Below are 16,247 nucleotides of genomic sequence, written 5' to 3'. Positions count from 1 at the left end.
CTAAAAGATTTTCGTTGTGTTCCTATATAGTAGTGGACTCCAACCTGCGGACCTCCAGATGTTGCAAAACTACAACTCCCAGCATGCCCGGACAGCCAACGGCTGTCCGGGCATGCTGGGAGTTGTAGTTCTGCAACATCTGGAGGTCCGCAGGTTGAAGACCACTGCTATATAGCCTAAGCTTAAAGGGGTAGTCCAGGAAAAAACTTTTTTTTATATATCAACTGGCTCCAGAAAGTTAAACAGATTTGTAAATTACTTCTATTAAAAAATCTTAATCCTTTCAGTACTTATGAGCTTCTGAAGTTAAGGTCGTTCTTTTCTGTCTAAGTCCTCTCTGATGACACCTGTCTCGGGAAACGCCCAGTTTAGAAGAGGTTTGCTATGGGGATTTGCTTCTAAACTGGGCGGTTCCCGAGACAGGTGTCATCAGAGAGCACTTAGACAGAAAAGAACAACTCAACTTCAGAAGCTCATACGTACTGAAAGGATTAAGATTTTTTAATAGAAGTAATTTACAAATCTGTTTAACTTTCAGGAGCCAGTTGATATATATATATATATTAAAAAAAAAGTTTTTTCCTGGAATACCCCTTTAAATACTACAGTAATATTGACCAAGACAGAAGCAGCACTGACCTATGGCTCCATAATACTAGTATTACGACCTAACTATGACATCCTCTTCTTCTGTCTCGTAGGTGTAACCTATTCAGACGTGACCAGTCACACTGAAGCTTGTAAGGCTTGCACAGAATGCCACGGCAACAAGCGCATGTCAGTGCCCTGCGTGGAGACCGATGACACTCTGTGCGCTTGTGCTTATGGATACTACCAGAGCGAGGACAGCGTAGAATGTCTACCCTGCAAGACATGTCGTGTGGGATACGGTATGGTCCTACCGTGCGCTACGAACCAGAACACTGTGTGCGAGAAATGTCCCGAGTGGACCTTTTCGAATGTGGACAACAACATGGACCCTTGTCTGCCATGCACGATCTGTGAGGAGGATGAGATCACAGAGACAGACTGCACCTCGACAGTCGATACAGTATGCTACAGTGAGTATATATGTGAACAGATGAGGTATACAAAAGTAGACTTATACCCTAATAATATCCAATTTTGTTTGTATTCACTAAAAGGCCCCCCCCCAAAAAAATAAAAAATTAAAATTAAAAACATATATATATATATATACATATATATATATATATATATATATATATATATATATATATATATATACAGCTTCAATGCAGACCTATGTGTCTCCATGGTGACAGACTGCAGACATATCCTGTGTAGTCTGATCTTGCAGATAGAATCTTTTCCAAATACATTTCATAGGTTATCAAGAAATAGGAGGCAAAAAGGAGTAGGACTGCAGGATCAGACAACATAGGCAGGGGTCAAGTCCTGGGAAAAAAAAGTGTGGGAACTCACCCAAGATTTTCACTTAAAGGGGTACTAGACATCTTATTCCCTATCCACTGCGGTGGACCGCCACGGTCTCCCTGCTGCACCCGGCGTTCGTTTAGAGGGTTGGGTGCAGCGCCGGAGGCTCATGAAGTCACAGCCCCTCAATGCAAGTCTATGGGAGGGGGTGTGACGGCCCCCTTCCATAGAATCGTATTGAGGGGGCATTACTGTGACGTCAGGAGCCTCTGCCCCACATCCCCAGTCATCCGGCACGGAACAAAGCTCGCTCCTTGCACCGGATGTCTGGGGAACTGCAGCCGAGATAACAGGGGTCCCCAGCAGCAGGACCCCCGCGATCATACATCTTATCCCCTAATCTTTGGATAGGGGATGAGATGTCTAGGGGTGGAGTACCCCTTTAAGGGCTGGTCCTGCAGGACTCCTGCTAATGGGAACTGCGTACCTGCTGTGGAAAAAGCGCAGGAACACCGTTCCCATGAGTTCCTGCAGGACTTGAGCCCTGTACATAGGGTTTGTTTGTTTATTGTCTGTAGCCATAGAAACACATAGGTCTACATTTGGAGCTGAAAATGATTGTTTTTATTATAACTTTAGATGTATTTTCGCAATTAAAATGTTCATGAAAGTGGTGACCTTGTAATGGAGAGCAGCGTTTTCTAACCAGTGGGCTTTCAACTGTTGCAGAACTACAACTCCCATCATGCACTGATTTAGGGGCTACAGTTTTTTGTTTATCTTTTTAATTGAACTGAAATGAACAGTAGCAGAGCAGCCTCTGTACAAGTAAATGTATTTGAATTGCTGTACCAGATACAGCCCATGGATAAGAGTGGTGCTGTTTCTGGAAAAAGCAGACCTTTTTTTTAAAGGGGTATTCCAGGAAAAAACTTTTTTTCTTATATCAACTGGCTCCAGAAAGTTAAACAGATTTGTAAATTGCTTCTATTTAAAAATCCTAATCCTTTCAATAATTATCAGCTGCTGAAGTTGAGTTGTTGTTTTCTGTCTGGCAACAGTGCTCTCTGCTGACATCTCTGCTTGTCTCGGGAACTGCACAGAGTAGAAGAGGTTTGCTATGGGGATTTGCTTCTAAACTGGGCGGTTCCGAGATAGGTATCATCAGAGAACACTTAGACAGAAAAGAACAATTCAACTTCAGCAGCTCATAAGTACTGAAAGGATTAAGATTTTTTAATAGAAGTAATTTACAAATCTGTTTAACATTCTGGAGCCAGTGTATATATACATAAAAAGTTTTTTCTGGATAACCCCTTTAACCCCTTAACGACGCAGGACGTATAGTTACGTCCTGCGCCGGCTCCTGCAATATGAAGCGGGATCGCGCCGCGATCCCGCATCATATCGCGTCGGTCCCGGCGCTCATCAACGGCCGGGACCCGCGGCTAATACCACACATCGCCGATCGCGGCGATGTGCGGTATTAACCCTTTAGAAGCGGCGGTCAAAGCTGACCGCCGCTTCTAAAGTGAAAGTGACCCGGCTGCTCAGTCGGGCGGTTCGGGACCGCCGCGGTGAAATCGCGGCGTCCCGAACAGCTTACAGGACACCGGGAGGGCCCTTACCTGCCTCCTCGGTGTCCGATCGACGAATGACTGCTCCGTGCCTGAGATCCAGGCAGGAGCAGTCAAGCGCCGATAACACAGATCACAGGCGTGTTAATACACGCCTGTGATCAGGATGAGAGATCAGTGTGTGCAGTGTTATAGGTCCCTATGGGACCTATAACACTGCAAAAAAAAAGTTAAAAAAAAGTGTTAATAAAGGTCATTTAACCCCTTCCCTAATAAAAGTTTGAATCACCCCCCTTTTCCCATAAAAAAAAATAAAACAGTGTAAAAATAAATAAAAATAAACATATGTGGTATCGCCGCGTGCGTAAATGTCCGAACTTTAAAAAAAGATCATTAATTAAACCGCACGGTCAATGGCGTACGCGCAAAAAAATTCCAAAGTCCAAAAAAGCGCATTTTTGGTCAATTTTTATACCATTAAAAAATGAATAAAAAGTGATCAAAAAATCCGATCAAAACAAAAATCATACCGATAAAAACTTCGGATCACGGCGCAAAAAATGAGCCCTCATACCGCCCTGTACGTGGAAAAATAAAAAAAGTTATAGGGGTCAGAAGATGACATCTTTAAACGTATAAATTTTCCTGCATGTAGTTATGATTTTTTCCAGAAGTGCGACAACATCAAACCTATATAAGTAGGGTATCATTTTAACCGTATGGACCTACAGAATAATGATAAGGTGTAATTTTTACCGAAATATGCACTGCGTAGAAACGGAATCCCCCAAAAGTTACAAAATGGCGTTTTTTTCTTCGATTTTGTCGCACAATGATTTTTTTTCCCTTTCGCCATGCATTTTTGGGTAAAATGACTAATATCACTGCAAAGTAGAATTGGCGACGCAAAAAATAAGCCATAATATGGATTTTTAGGTGGAAAATTGAAAGGGTTATGATTTTTAAAAGGTAAGGAGGAAAAAACGAAAGTGCAAAAACTGAAAAACCCTGAGTCCTTAAGGGGTTAAGATACATCTCTATAAAGGACCCAATAGAAATGATCAAGCAGGGATACCCATCCATTTGCCACCCAGGATAAAAGGGTTTCCTATATATTCCTATTTACAAATCTGTTTAACTTTCTGGAGCCAGTTGATATATATATATATATATAAGTTTTTTCCTGGATAACCCCTTTAAACTTTACCTTTAAAGGGGTACTCCGCTGCTCAGCGTTTGGAACTGTTCCGAACAGTTCCGAACACTGGAGCTGAGAGCTCGTGATGTCATAGCCCCGCCCCCTCATGACGTCACGCCCTGCCCCCTCAAGTCTATGGGAGGGGCGTAACGTCATGAGGGGGCGGAGCTCCCGGAGCCGGTATTTGGAACAGTTTGTTCCAAACTCTGAGCAGCGGAGTACCCCTTTAAGGATAACATTTTTTTAGGACTAAATGACTGCTTTAGGCATTGGAAGGCTATTTGCATTGAAGGAAATATTGAATATTCACTGTAGGATTCTCAGTAGCACGTCTACACATCCAGTTACTAAGCTGCTTTAAAGTTGTGGAAAATTCATTAATTCTTAAGAAATCTTGGCTTGATAGCTACAGCCAAGATCTAGATTCTCTTACTTGACCGCCAAGTAACACAGACATGAAATCAGAGGCTTTATATTGAATATAAAGAGGGTGCGTCCCAGAGGCCCAGGGTAGATTAATAACATATTATCATACAATAGATGGAAGGGGGCGCCACTCAATGGAAACGTCCATGAAAGGAGTAACTGATCAATATCTATCTATTATCTATCTAATATATATTGTTCATTAATCTACCTATCATCTATTTACAATCTCCTATCTAGCTATAAAAATATAATTCAGTGCAGCACTCCATGGTATGAAAGCAAGTGAAGTTTATTCCATCAAAAAAGTGAAAACAGCAGCGACGTTTCAATCCTCTCCAGGATCTTTCTCCAGAAAGAGTGGAGAGAATCGAAACGTCGCTGCTGTTTTCACTTTTTTGATGGAATAAACTTCACTTCCTTTCATACCATGGAGTGCTGCACTGAATTATATTTTTAGGGACTTTAATGAATCGAGGGACTTGGTTCTTATCAGTGGCCTGCACCCTGCACTTTATCTTTTTTACCAGTCGAGTGCTGCTATATTTTTGCTATTTTTATCTGTCTATCTATCTATCTTTCTATCTATCTATCATCTATTTCTATCTATCTATCTCATATCTATCTATCTCTATCATGTCTGTCTGTCTATCTATCTATCATTTATTTACAATCTCCTGTCTATCTATATCATATCTATCTCTATCTATCTATCTATATCATATCTATCTATCTATATCATATCTATCTATCTATCTATATCATATCTATCTATCTATATCATATCTATCTATCTATCTCATATCTATCTATGTCATATCTATCTATCTCATATCTATCTATATCATATCTATCTATCTATATCATATCTATCTCATATCTATCTATATCATATCTATCTATCTCATATCTATCTATCTATATCATATCTATCTCATATCTATCTATATCATATCTATCTAACTCATATCTATCTATCTCATATCTATCTATATCATATCTATCTCATATCTATCTATCTCATATCTATCTATCTATCTATCTCATATCTATCTATCTATCTATCTATCTCATATCTAGCTATCTATCTCATATCTATCTATCTCATATCTATCTATCTCATATCTATCTATCTAGCTCATATCTATCTATCTATCTATCTATCTCATATCTATCTATCTCATATCTATCTATATCATATCTATCTATCTATATCATATCTATGTCATATCTATCTATCTATCTATCTATCTCATATCTATCTATCTCATATCTATCTATATCATATTTATCTATCTATATCATATCTATCTATCTCATATCTATCTATCTCATATCTATCTCATATCTATCTATCTATCTATCTATCTCATATCTATCTATCTATCTAAAAGGAAGAATCACTGCAGCACACACAAATGAAGTGAATGGATTGCAGCTATATTCCAATACAGACTGCCCTCCATTCACTTTATCTGTGCGTGCTGCAGTGATTCTTCCTTTTTATATCCATCTGTGGCCCTGGAACCCGGACCCCTTGCCTATAGCATCTGAATGCCATTTCCATTATTCAGAGTGCTGCTTCTTCTCTCTTTGCTTATCTCTCATATCTATCTACCTATCTACTTACATGTCTATATCTATCTATTTATCTATCTATCTATATGTATCTGTCATCTATCTATCTATTTATCTATCTATCTACCTTATATCTATACATCTATTGAACAAATCCTATTACATGAGTTCAGCCTCTGTTTAAATGCCCTTGTATTTTGCCAAAGGGACTGCAGGGAAAGGTAATGAAATGTAGCTATCACAGTGCTCCCCTATTATTCCATTATCTCCGGTGAATGATGCCAGATCCCTGCATACAGCTCTATTCCATATGGGGCTTTGCCTGCAGATATTCTGCTCATGCCGGCCTCCCCATAGACATTTGCTAGCTCTGGGCCTATGCTCTGGCATACACTTGGGATGACATAACATGCACATCAGCCATGGGGCTAATAAGTGGTGATGGTTCCCTCTGTCTGTGACTCATTGGTCTAATTGCTCACAGTGACCTTATTGTGGGATACAGCAAAGGCAGGAAACAGCCCATGGGCATCCTCCACCACAACAAGGGCCATCTCTGTCCTAGACATCACACAATGCCCTGCCTGGATTTATTACAGATAGAGATGGAGACGACCAAAGACGTATCGCATCAAACCCAACATGCCTGGAGAATGTACACATATAAGTTTTGAATTCAGATTTGTAATGTTTTATATATTTTTGCAAACATTTAATCCTGCATTCTCCACTGCAGCAGTCACATGTCCAGAAAGTAGAGATCTACAGGGCACCTGGCAAACACTGCAAAAAAAAACCTGGCACTGAATGTGGCTCAGCTGCAATGCCAGACACAGCCCACAGACAGGAATGGCGCTGGTTTAGGCAAGAATGCAGATCCCTTTTTTTATTTTAACCCTGATCAACTCCTTTAAAGGGGTACTCCTAGAAACTGAAACTGTGAATGGGGATAAGTGTCTGATTGCAGGGGGTCCAAGTGCTGGGACCTCCAGGTGATCTCCTGTACAAGGCCCACTACTTACCCATCCTCGATGTGCTCCGGTTGAGACGAGTGTCCCGTCATTAGTAATTAGCTAAAATGGCTGTAATTTGCACTTATGTCCAAGGGTGGGGGCCAGAGAGTGCCGAAGATGAGTACGGTAAGTAGCAGGGCCCTCTACAGAAAGTTGTGGGGGGTCCCAGCAGTCAGACCCCCCACGATCAGACACTTATCGCCTATCCTGTGAATAAGGGATAAGCTTCAGTTCCCCGGAGTACCCATTTGACTGGGCACATAGCCCAACTATAGTGAGGCTTTTGGCACCATATTAGAGACAACGCAAACTCTTTCTTTTCAATATTCCAATATTTGAGAGAATGTCCTGAAAATCCTTATAAAGTTGTCACAAGAAGGATTTCAATGGTTGGCAGAAAATCTGTCTTGCCTTAGGCAAATCTTCACAATCAGGGTACAAGGAGATTACTGTAAGTCGCTATAAATATTTCCCAGGTTGGCAGTCAGTCATTGCTCTAAGGAACAGTCAAATGAGAAATTAAACATTTCAAAAGAAAAAGTTTTTTCTTTAAGGAACCAGTAGGTGTCTAAGGTGAGGAAAAAGTCAACTGTTTTGAATGTCTTCAATGCCCATAACAGGGTGGCCAGTCTACACTGTGCACAGTACAGACATTTTTGTATTGATTCTGAACCTCTACATTTTCTATTTGACATATCCTATCTCTCATTGAGATCCCTTCGGATTCATAGACCATGTGTCCACTCATGATATGGTCCTAAATACCCCTTTTCTTCTTACCTCCACCATCCTTTATTGGGACCCCTAAAGCTCTTCTGTCATTGAATGTGTATCTACCTAGAAAATGACCATAGATGCCCCTGTTCTTCTTCTCTACACTGTCCTTTACTGGGACCCCCATAGCTCTTCAGTCTTTAAGCATGTGCCAACTTACTAAATGGTCCTAAACACCCCTTTTCTTCTTATCTATACTACACACCAAGGCCCTATAACTCTCTAGTCCTGGGTCATGTATGCACCAATCAATTGGTACTGGATGTCTCTTTGCTTCTTCCCTCCATGATTCTTTACTGGGGCCCTTATTACTCTCCAGACCTTGGACATGTATTGACCTATGAAATTGCCCTCAGTGTCCTGGTTTTGTGTTCACTTTTCCTAACAGGAGCCCTTATAGCCCTCTTGTCTTTAAAGGCTTATTCCAGAGAAAAACAACTTTTTTTAATATATCAACTGGCTCCAGAAAGTTAAACAGATTTGTAAATTACTTCTATTAAAATGTTTTAATCCTTCCAATAATTATCAGCTGCTGAAGTTCAGTTGTTCTTTTCTGTCTGGCAACAGTGCTCTCTGCTGACATCTCTGCTTGTCTCGGGAACTGCACAGAGTAGAAGAGGTTTGCTATGGGGATTTGCTTCTACTCTGGACAGTTCCCGAGACACATGTCATCAGAGAGCACTTAGACAGAAAAGAACAACTCAACTTCAACAGCTCATAAGTACTAAAAGGATTAATTTTAATAGAAGTAATTTAAAAATCTGTTTAAAGGGGTTATCTAGGGAAGATTTTTTTTTTATATATCAACTGACTCCAGAAAGTTAAACAGATTTGTAAATAATTTCTATAAAAAAAATCTTAATCCTTTCAGTACTTATGAGCTTCTGAAGCTATGTTCTTTTCTGTCTAAGTTCTCTCTAATGACACATTTCTCGGGAACCGCACAGTTTAGAAGAGGTTTGCTATGGGGATTTGCTTCTAAACTGGGCATTTCCCGAGACACGTGTCATCAGAGAGCACTTAGACAGAAAAGAACAACCTTAACTTCAGAAGCTCATAAGTCCTGAAAGGATTATGATTTTTTTTAATAGAAGTAATTTACAAATCTGTTTAACTTTCTGGAGCCAGTTGATATATATAAAAAAAAGTTTTTTCCTGGATAACCCCTTTACCTTTCTGGATCCAGTTGATATATATAAAAAAAAGTTTTTTTCCTGGAATACCCCTTTAACTATATATCAGCTAAAGAAATGGTCCAGATTCTCCCTCTTGCCTTATCCATACCTCACTAGGGCCCATGTAGCTCTCTAGTCCCTAAGATTGCATCTACCTATGAAATGACCCGATTATCTCTTTTTTGCTCCACCTTCCACATGGGCCCTTATAGCTCTCTAAGTTTTAAAAAAATATATCTACTTTAGTAATGGTTCCTCTGTCTGATGTCAGTTTTTGGTCTAACCCCTTAATCTCTCACTGGGACCCATTAAGTGCATCATAGCATTTATACAAACATACATGGGACAGGCCCCTAAACCTGTATTGGTATCTCCAGTACTGAGCTAGTTTTATACTTTCCTCTTGGCATTGCTATCTTCACATTCTGATGCATTGTAATATATCAATGACTCCCATCACCCTCAGGCTCTGTACTGTTGCTGATATTAGGCAGAGTTTCAATGCACCTTGAAATGTTCATCTGTTCTCTCTTGATATGTTCTTCTCTGCTTGGGGTTTTCCACATTACAGAAACCTCAAACATCTGTGGAAAATGAATCTTTAGAAAATGACATTTCAAAGAAATCTTCCTGTAGGGGGACATGAGCAATTTTCTGCATTAATACAAAAGATTGAGGGTAAATTTATTATCTCAACACTTGTGATCCCATTGGCCGTGATCCCTGATAAATGTATGCGAGAATGTGAAGATCGGCAATGTCACCTAAGTACACCAGAAAATCCATTGTCAAGGTGAGATCATATCGTAGAAAGAATATAAAGCAAACGTTTTGTTTTTTAGATCCCAATCCACGTTTGGCATCGGTGACCCCGTTTACTCTCAGCGCGGATACCACCATTCAGGACAGCACTTTGACAGACATGGAGACGGTCAATCCAACTACTGAGGGTACTGAACCAATAACTCCTAGTGGAGCAGCCGAGAACCTCATCCCTGTCTATTGCTCCATTTTGGCAGCTGTTATTGCAGGATTGGTGGCTTTTATAGTCTTTAAACGGTGAGTTTTACAATCTTCAGACCTCTATGTAATGTCATTAATATAGGGTGCCCTTGTAGTCACCCTAATAGAACAGTACACCACCCCAAGGGATCTTTCCAGGAGGCCAAATTTCCGTGTTCTGTGTTTGTGAAGATTATCTGTAAAGGTATAGATTAGACTGACAAGTTAGAATAATACAGAAAAGGTTAGGGCTAAACATAGTACGGGGGCAGTGATATTTGTAGTTATGGTTGAGACTTATGGATCCTTAGTACGTGTGCGTCAGATGTGAGTTTTATAAAAATGATGCAGGCTTAGGCGCTAAGCTCACTCCAAGTGCAGTGTGTGCCAGGTGTGTATTACAGCTGCCACCAGCATCCAGCATCAGAGATAACTCAGATCCTGGACATTTACCTCCTTAGATGCCTCAGCTAATAACATGTCCATTTATGCTGAACTTGAAAAATATTGTAAATGCCGTTTTTGTGTTTTTGCATTTTTCCGATTTAGGCCCTGTTCAGACTTTGTTTTCTGTATTATCTGTTTTCCGTGGTATTTTCCCTGGCTAGGGAATAGTTAATGGAATTAGCCAATGAGAACTCGGGTGGGGCTATTTAAACCCGAGTTCTCCTACACTCTGGACTGGTCATTGGACCTACTCTGACTAGGTTATCAGTTTTACCTTTGCTATGTTTTTGTCTGAGCTTTAACCATGGTAATTATGCCTGTTTGTGATAGATTTTAGTCTGCTTCGTTTTTAGTACTTCTGTTTTTAAGATTATGTATGTCTGTTCTGCTTTAATATTGTTGTCCTAATCTGTGTTCACACTGTGAGTCTTGCTTGCACCATGCTCTGTATTTATTATTCCTGTTTAGAGTCCTGACCCGTTATGGAGTTTGGTTTTGTAAATTCCTGTTCTGTATCCTGACCTGTATTCCTCCCTGTTGTGGAGTTTGGTTTTGTGGAGACTGTTCATACTCATCCTCTTCTCAGTCTAGAGTTCTATGTATTATATTTCTGTTTCTTTCTAGGCCAGTATCCCGAGTGGGATGTCTAGTTTGTTCTTTGTGTCCAGTGTGAACAGTGCTCTATGTTTCTTGACCTGTTTAGTGTTTTACATTCAGTTCATCTGTTTATCTCCTGCATCTCCTGGTTTCTGCTGTATACTTACTCCATATCTAGTCTTGTTCATTTATTCATATTTGCCGTTTATCTTGATTCCGGTTTCTGAACTGTATGTTAGTACGCTATATCCTGCCCTGTTTGTATATTTATATTCTGTCTGGTTTATCTGGTTGTTTGGTTGTTTTCCCGTTATGTTTCTGACCTGTTTCTGACTATGTTTATTATTGTTTGTGTACCTTTACGCCCAATACACTTTAGCGCAGGAAGGGACCAGCACCGTGGTTGTCAATCCGACATTTAGGGCGGATGGGCAAGTAGGCAGGGAGAGTGTTTCTAGGGACAGCTTAGGGCTCACTCAAACAGATTACAGATAATTATGAGGGGCCTCAACACCTTGTTGCCATTGGTACTTGAAAAAGTATGAACTGGACGTTAACATATTACATTTTATTTCTACAGGTGGAACAGCTGTAAAAAGAACAAACAAGGGGGTAACAGTCATCCGGTGAACCAAACCCCATCTCCTGAAGGCGAGAAGCTCCATAGTGACAGTGGCATCTCTGTGAATAGCGACAGCACGGCTGAGCAGCCTGCAGGACACACGCAAGGTATGGAAGATCTCCATGCTCTAATGGGCACCGTGTAATGCTTCATTTACAAAATACATTTTAGGGGAGAAAAGCTCTGATGAATTTTTTCAGAAACAGCGCTACCCTTAACCTTAGGCTATAACAGATATTGCAGCTTACCCCTAAGTGAATTGTTTGAAAAAAGTGGCGGTTTCCTAAAGTAAAACAGACTCTATAGTATATGACTTATTGAGGTATTTTTTTCCCCTTTTTTTAATACTGAGTTTGAGTTCTTCTAGCGCCTCACGTCTTATTTCTGACAAGTAATATACTGATTTTGATTTACTGAGAGTCACCATGAGAAACACAGCAAGTGAGAACTTGTCACATGCACTGTCTGTAACTCTGCCGCTCTTATAAATGACTGAATATATAATATTCTTTTGCCTTGTAGGTGTCAAAGAAACTGATTTTGTGCCAATGTTTTATTGCATTTTGGTTCGCCATTGGTTCCCCTGAAATAAAAAGGAAATTGACATAGCTGCATAGTCACTGAACAGAACTGGGGTGTACAGTTACTGGGGTTTAGAATGTTGAAAGTAATCAAGGTTAGAAGAAGGAAGCGGGAAAGGAAATACTGGTGTTATTGTACTAATCTAGTAAATAAAATGGGAACACAGGGGCGGCATTTACTAACATATGTGTCATGTAGTTTTTTTTCTAGCTCTTTTTTTTGGGGTGTTTCTTTGCGTGACTCCGCCAAATTTATTAAATGGTCTCAGGGCATTTGATAAATTTTGTGCAGGTAAAAATTTTCCGAAAATTCACTCTTCACATACACCAACAAGCTAAGCTAAGTCTGGGCTGGTGTCGTTTAGAAACTTTTCAGTGGTTTTGCGCCTTTTTTTGCGCCTTTTCCCAAAAAGTCTCAGTTGATCAATTAATTACCACTGCATAAGACTAACCTCAACAACTGGTCTGTACGCACTTTAAAAAAAAAAGTGTAAATCAAAAGGATGCAAAAAAATAGCCTGAGGTGCAGTGTTGCGCCAAAATAGATACAAATCTATACACAAAAACAGCTCTAAAGACAATGATAAATGTCCCCAATAGTACCGAAGGATACAGTCATAGATTCTTATGAAAATGCTAAATCTGTGAATAAATGTATGTAAACTATAACCCTACTATAGCCCTACTGTTGGCAAGTGTGGACATAATATAATATATTTCTCAAAGAAAGAAAATACTTATTTAGAATCCCCATCTCTAGGCTACAGGGGAGGGTGGCTCAAAGAATGTCTCTTGCTCTAAAGAACTTAATAAGTTCATATTGCCATTTTTTGTCATGTGCAGTGATTCATTTCACCAGTGGTGGCGCTGCAGAGTACTTCAAAAAGTATTTAGGGTCTCCTACATAGTTTACAGCTGATCACTGGAGGTATCAGGTGAAGAACTTTTGATTGGTTTATTATCTGGGGAGCTTTTTCTTTTCAAATGTGTCATGGTGGCTTAAAGGGGTACTTCTTCCCTAGACATCTTATCCCCTATCCAAAGGATAGGGGATAAGATGTCTGATCGCGGGGGGACCGCAGCTGGGACCGCCGCAATCTCTGTGCACAAAATGTTCCGAACGATGGGGCAGAGGAGTACCCCTTTAAATATAAGAAATACTCACCTGTTTGATCCCTCGGTGCTGCTGTGCTATCAGTGCGGTGATGTGTCGACATGCAGGAAATGCCTGCTCAGGATCAGACTACATGGATGACTAGCAAAGCAGAGGCAGAGGCTCATGATGTCACGGCCACACACCCTCATGATGTCACACCACGCCCCCTCAATGCAAGTCTATGGGAGGGAGCGTGGCGGCCGCCACGCTCCCTCCCATAGACTTGCATTGAGGGGGCATGGTGTTATGCCACAAGGGGGCATGGCCGTGATGTCACGAGCCTCCGGCACCGCAGCCGACATTCTAAACAAATGCCGGGTGCTGCAGGGAGATCGCTGGGGTCCCTGCGGCGGGACCCCTTTGATCAGTCATCTTATCCCCTATCCTTTGGATAGGGGATAAGATGTCTAGGGGCAGGTACCCCTTTAACCAAGGTTTTTTTTCTAGGAGCAATAGAAATATTTGGCAAAGGATTGACCTGTGCTCAACTCATCTTAATTGTCTATTTCTTTCTAGGCAAGAACGATCATCATCTATACAACAACCTTTCACCACATAAGCAAGAAGAGGTGGAGAAGCTTCTGTGTGGGTCGTTGGATCAGACTTGGAAAAGTCTGGCTGGAGAACTTGGCTACCAGGATGAGATCATAGACTCTTTTACTAGAGAGGAGTTTCCAGTACGAGCATTGCTTTCGGATTGGTCCAACAAGGACTGTGCCACGACTGATGCCCTATATTCAGCTCTACGCAAAATTCAAAGGGAGGACATCGCCCAGAGCTTGTATAGCGACTCTACTGCTACCTCACCAGTGTAATCTAGATGTAGTGGGACAGAAGGAAGATGTTCCATTCTGAAATACTCAAGTGGAACATTCCGCACGAGATGTGAAGGAAAGTTTGCCCCTCAATCCTGAAATACCCAACCCAGCTACCCTTTTTACCCAGTATTAACGGACAATCCGTCTGCACTGAAGCATTATTTTCAGTATTGTGGTGTATATTCTTCTCTATGGACTTTTCATGTCCTGTATCTCCAGGTTTCTCACTGTGATGGACCATAAGACTTTGAGTTGATAGGGAAACGTGAACTATGAATCTTCAGATGTTGCTTTGAGAATTCAAAGGTGCACCCACCTTCTTCTATAGTCAGTCTTTTTTTTTTTTATCTAGATTTTTCTATTGTTTTATAGGCCTCGAATGGTGACCCCCCTCCCCCATAACCCAAATGGCTGCTACCCTATAGAGAGGTTGTTGACTGTGTCGTCATGGTACTGCAAAAAGGAATCCTGTTTTTTTATAGTTGTATCTCACTCAGACGGGCCATATTTAACCCAAAGATTCATGACCGAATATGGACACAAATCTCTCCCAGTAACATGCACCCACCTTGGGCAATGTAGATGTAGCCATTTTGTACAAGTCAATGTAGAGCCCTTAGGATTACTAGCATATTGTGTGTCAAGCCTCAGTGATGTCATCAGCTCCAAGACAACATTGGCAGCTTCCACTATGTAGAGGGAATGGGTAGACTCTAAACCTTTTGTACAGATTCAGCATGACGTTACCCATAATTCAGATAACGCAAAAACAGCCTATAGGATGAGTCGGCCATAGTTTTCTAAAAACCAAGAAAAGTCCAAAGGTATATGAAAGCATAGAAATGTGCAATGAACCACCAGTATTGCATAATGTGGACAATTATTGTATATACTCGAGTATAAGCCGACCTGAATATAAGCCGAGGCCCCTAATTTCACCCCAAAAACCCAGGGGAAAAAAAAAAAAAAAAAAAAAAAAAAAAGTTATTGACTCGAATATAAGCCTAGGGTGGGAAATACATCATCCCCCCATGTCATCATCCCCACCCATGTCATCATTCCCCCTGTCATCATCCCCCCCCCGTCATCATCCAGACCCCCGTCATTAACACCCCCGTCATTATCTACCCCGTCATCATCACACTGTCATTTTCACCCCCGTCATCATCACCCCGTCATCATCTCCCCCCCTTCATCATCACCCCGTCATCATCACTCTGTCATCATCCCCCCCCCCCTTCATCATCACCGCCTATCAATCGCCTCAGTGGTCTTCAACCGGCGGACCTCCAGAGGTTGCAAAACTACAACTCCCAGCATGCTGGGAGTTGTAGTTTTGAAACATCTGGAGGTCCGCAGATTGAAGACCACTGCACGGGCCTTCGTCATCATCCAGACCCCCCCCCCTTGACGACGATGCACAGGGACATTCATGCGCATGAACGTCCCTGTGCGTCGTCGTCAAGGCAACGTCACTAGTCCGGGGCCGGCCCGGAGCGAGCGGAGAAGATGGCCCCCGGTGAAAATGTACAGCCCTGAACGACTAACCTTTCCCACCGGACGGTCCCTGCAGCATAGATGGCCCGGACCAGCTCACCCTTCCTTCCCACCGAGGGGAGTACAAAACTAAAGAGGGGGGTCTGGATGATGACGAAGGCCCGCGCAGTGGTCTTCGACCTGCGGACCTCCAGATGTTTCAAAACTACAACTCCCAGCATGCCCGGACAGCCGATGGCTGTCCGGGCATGCTGGGAGTTGTAGTTTTGCAACATCTGGAGGTCCGCAGGTTGAAGACCACTGATGAAGGGATTGTCAGGCGGAGAGTTCACTCGAGTATAAGCCGAGGGGGGCGTTTTCAACACGAAAAATCATGCTGAAAAACTCA

At 41.5% G+C, this 16,247-nt stretch overlaps 1 protein-coding gene across 1 annotated transcript in view; it reads left to right on the top strand.

Annotated features, from left to right (window-relative positions):
- NGFR (nerve growth factor receptor) overlaps positions 1-15,676 on the top strand; it is a 92,392-nt gene extending 76,716 nt beyond the window's left edge. Inside the window, exons 3-6 of the mRNA XM_056548640.1 lie at positions 702-1,061; positions 9,982-10,198; positions 11,766-11,914; positions 14,061-15,676. Coding sequence (XP_056404615.1) covers positions 702-1,061; positions 9,982-10,198; positions 11,766-11,914; positions 14,061-14,359 — 1,025 coding nt within the window. The 3' untranslated portion in view covers positions 14,360-15,676. The remainder of the gene's footprint in view (positions 1-701; positions 1,062-9,981; positions 10,199-11,765; positions 11,915-14,060) is intronic.
- The last annotated feature ends 571 nt before the right edge of the window (positions 15,677-16,247 follow it).

The sequence above is a fragment of the Hyla sarda genome, chromosome 12 (genome assembly GCF_029499605.1).
Source record: "Hyla sarda isolate aHylSar1 chromosome 12, aHylSar1.hap1, whole genome shotgun sequence".
Classification (NCBI taxonomy): domain Eukaryota; kingdom Metazoa; phylum Chordata; class Amphibia; order Anura; family Hylidae; genus Hyla; species Hyla sarda.
The sequence above is the reverse complement of the archived record's forward strand: the minus strand, read 5'-3'. Positions and strand labels throughout refer to the sequence as shown.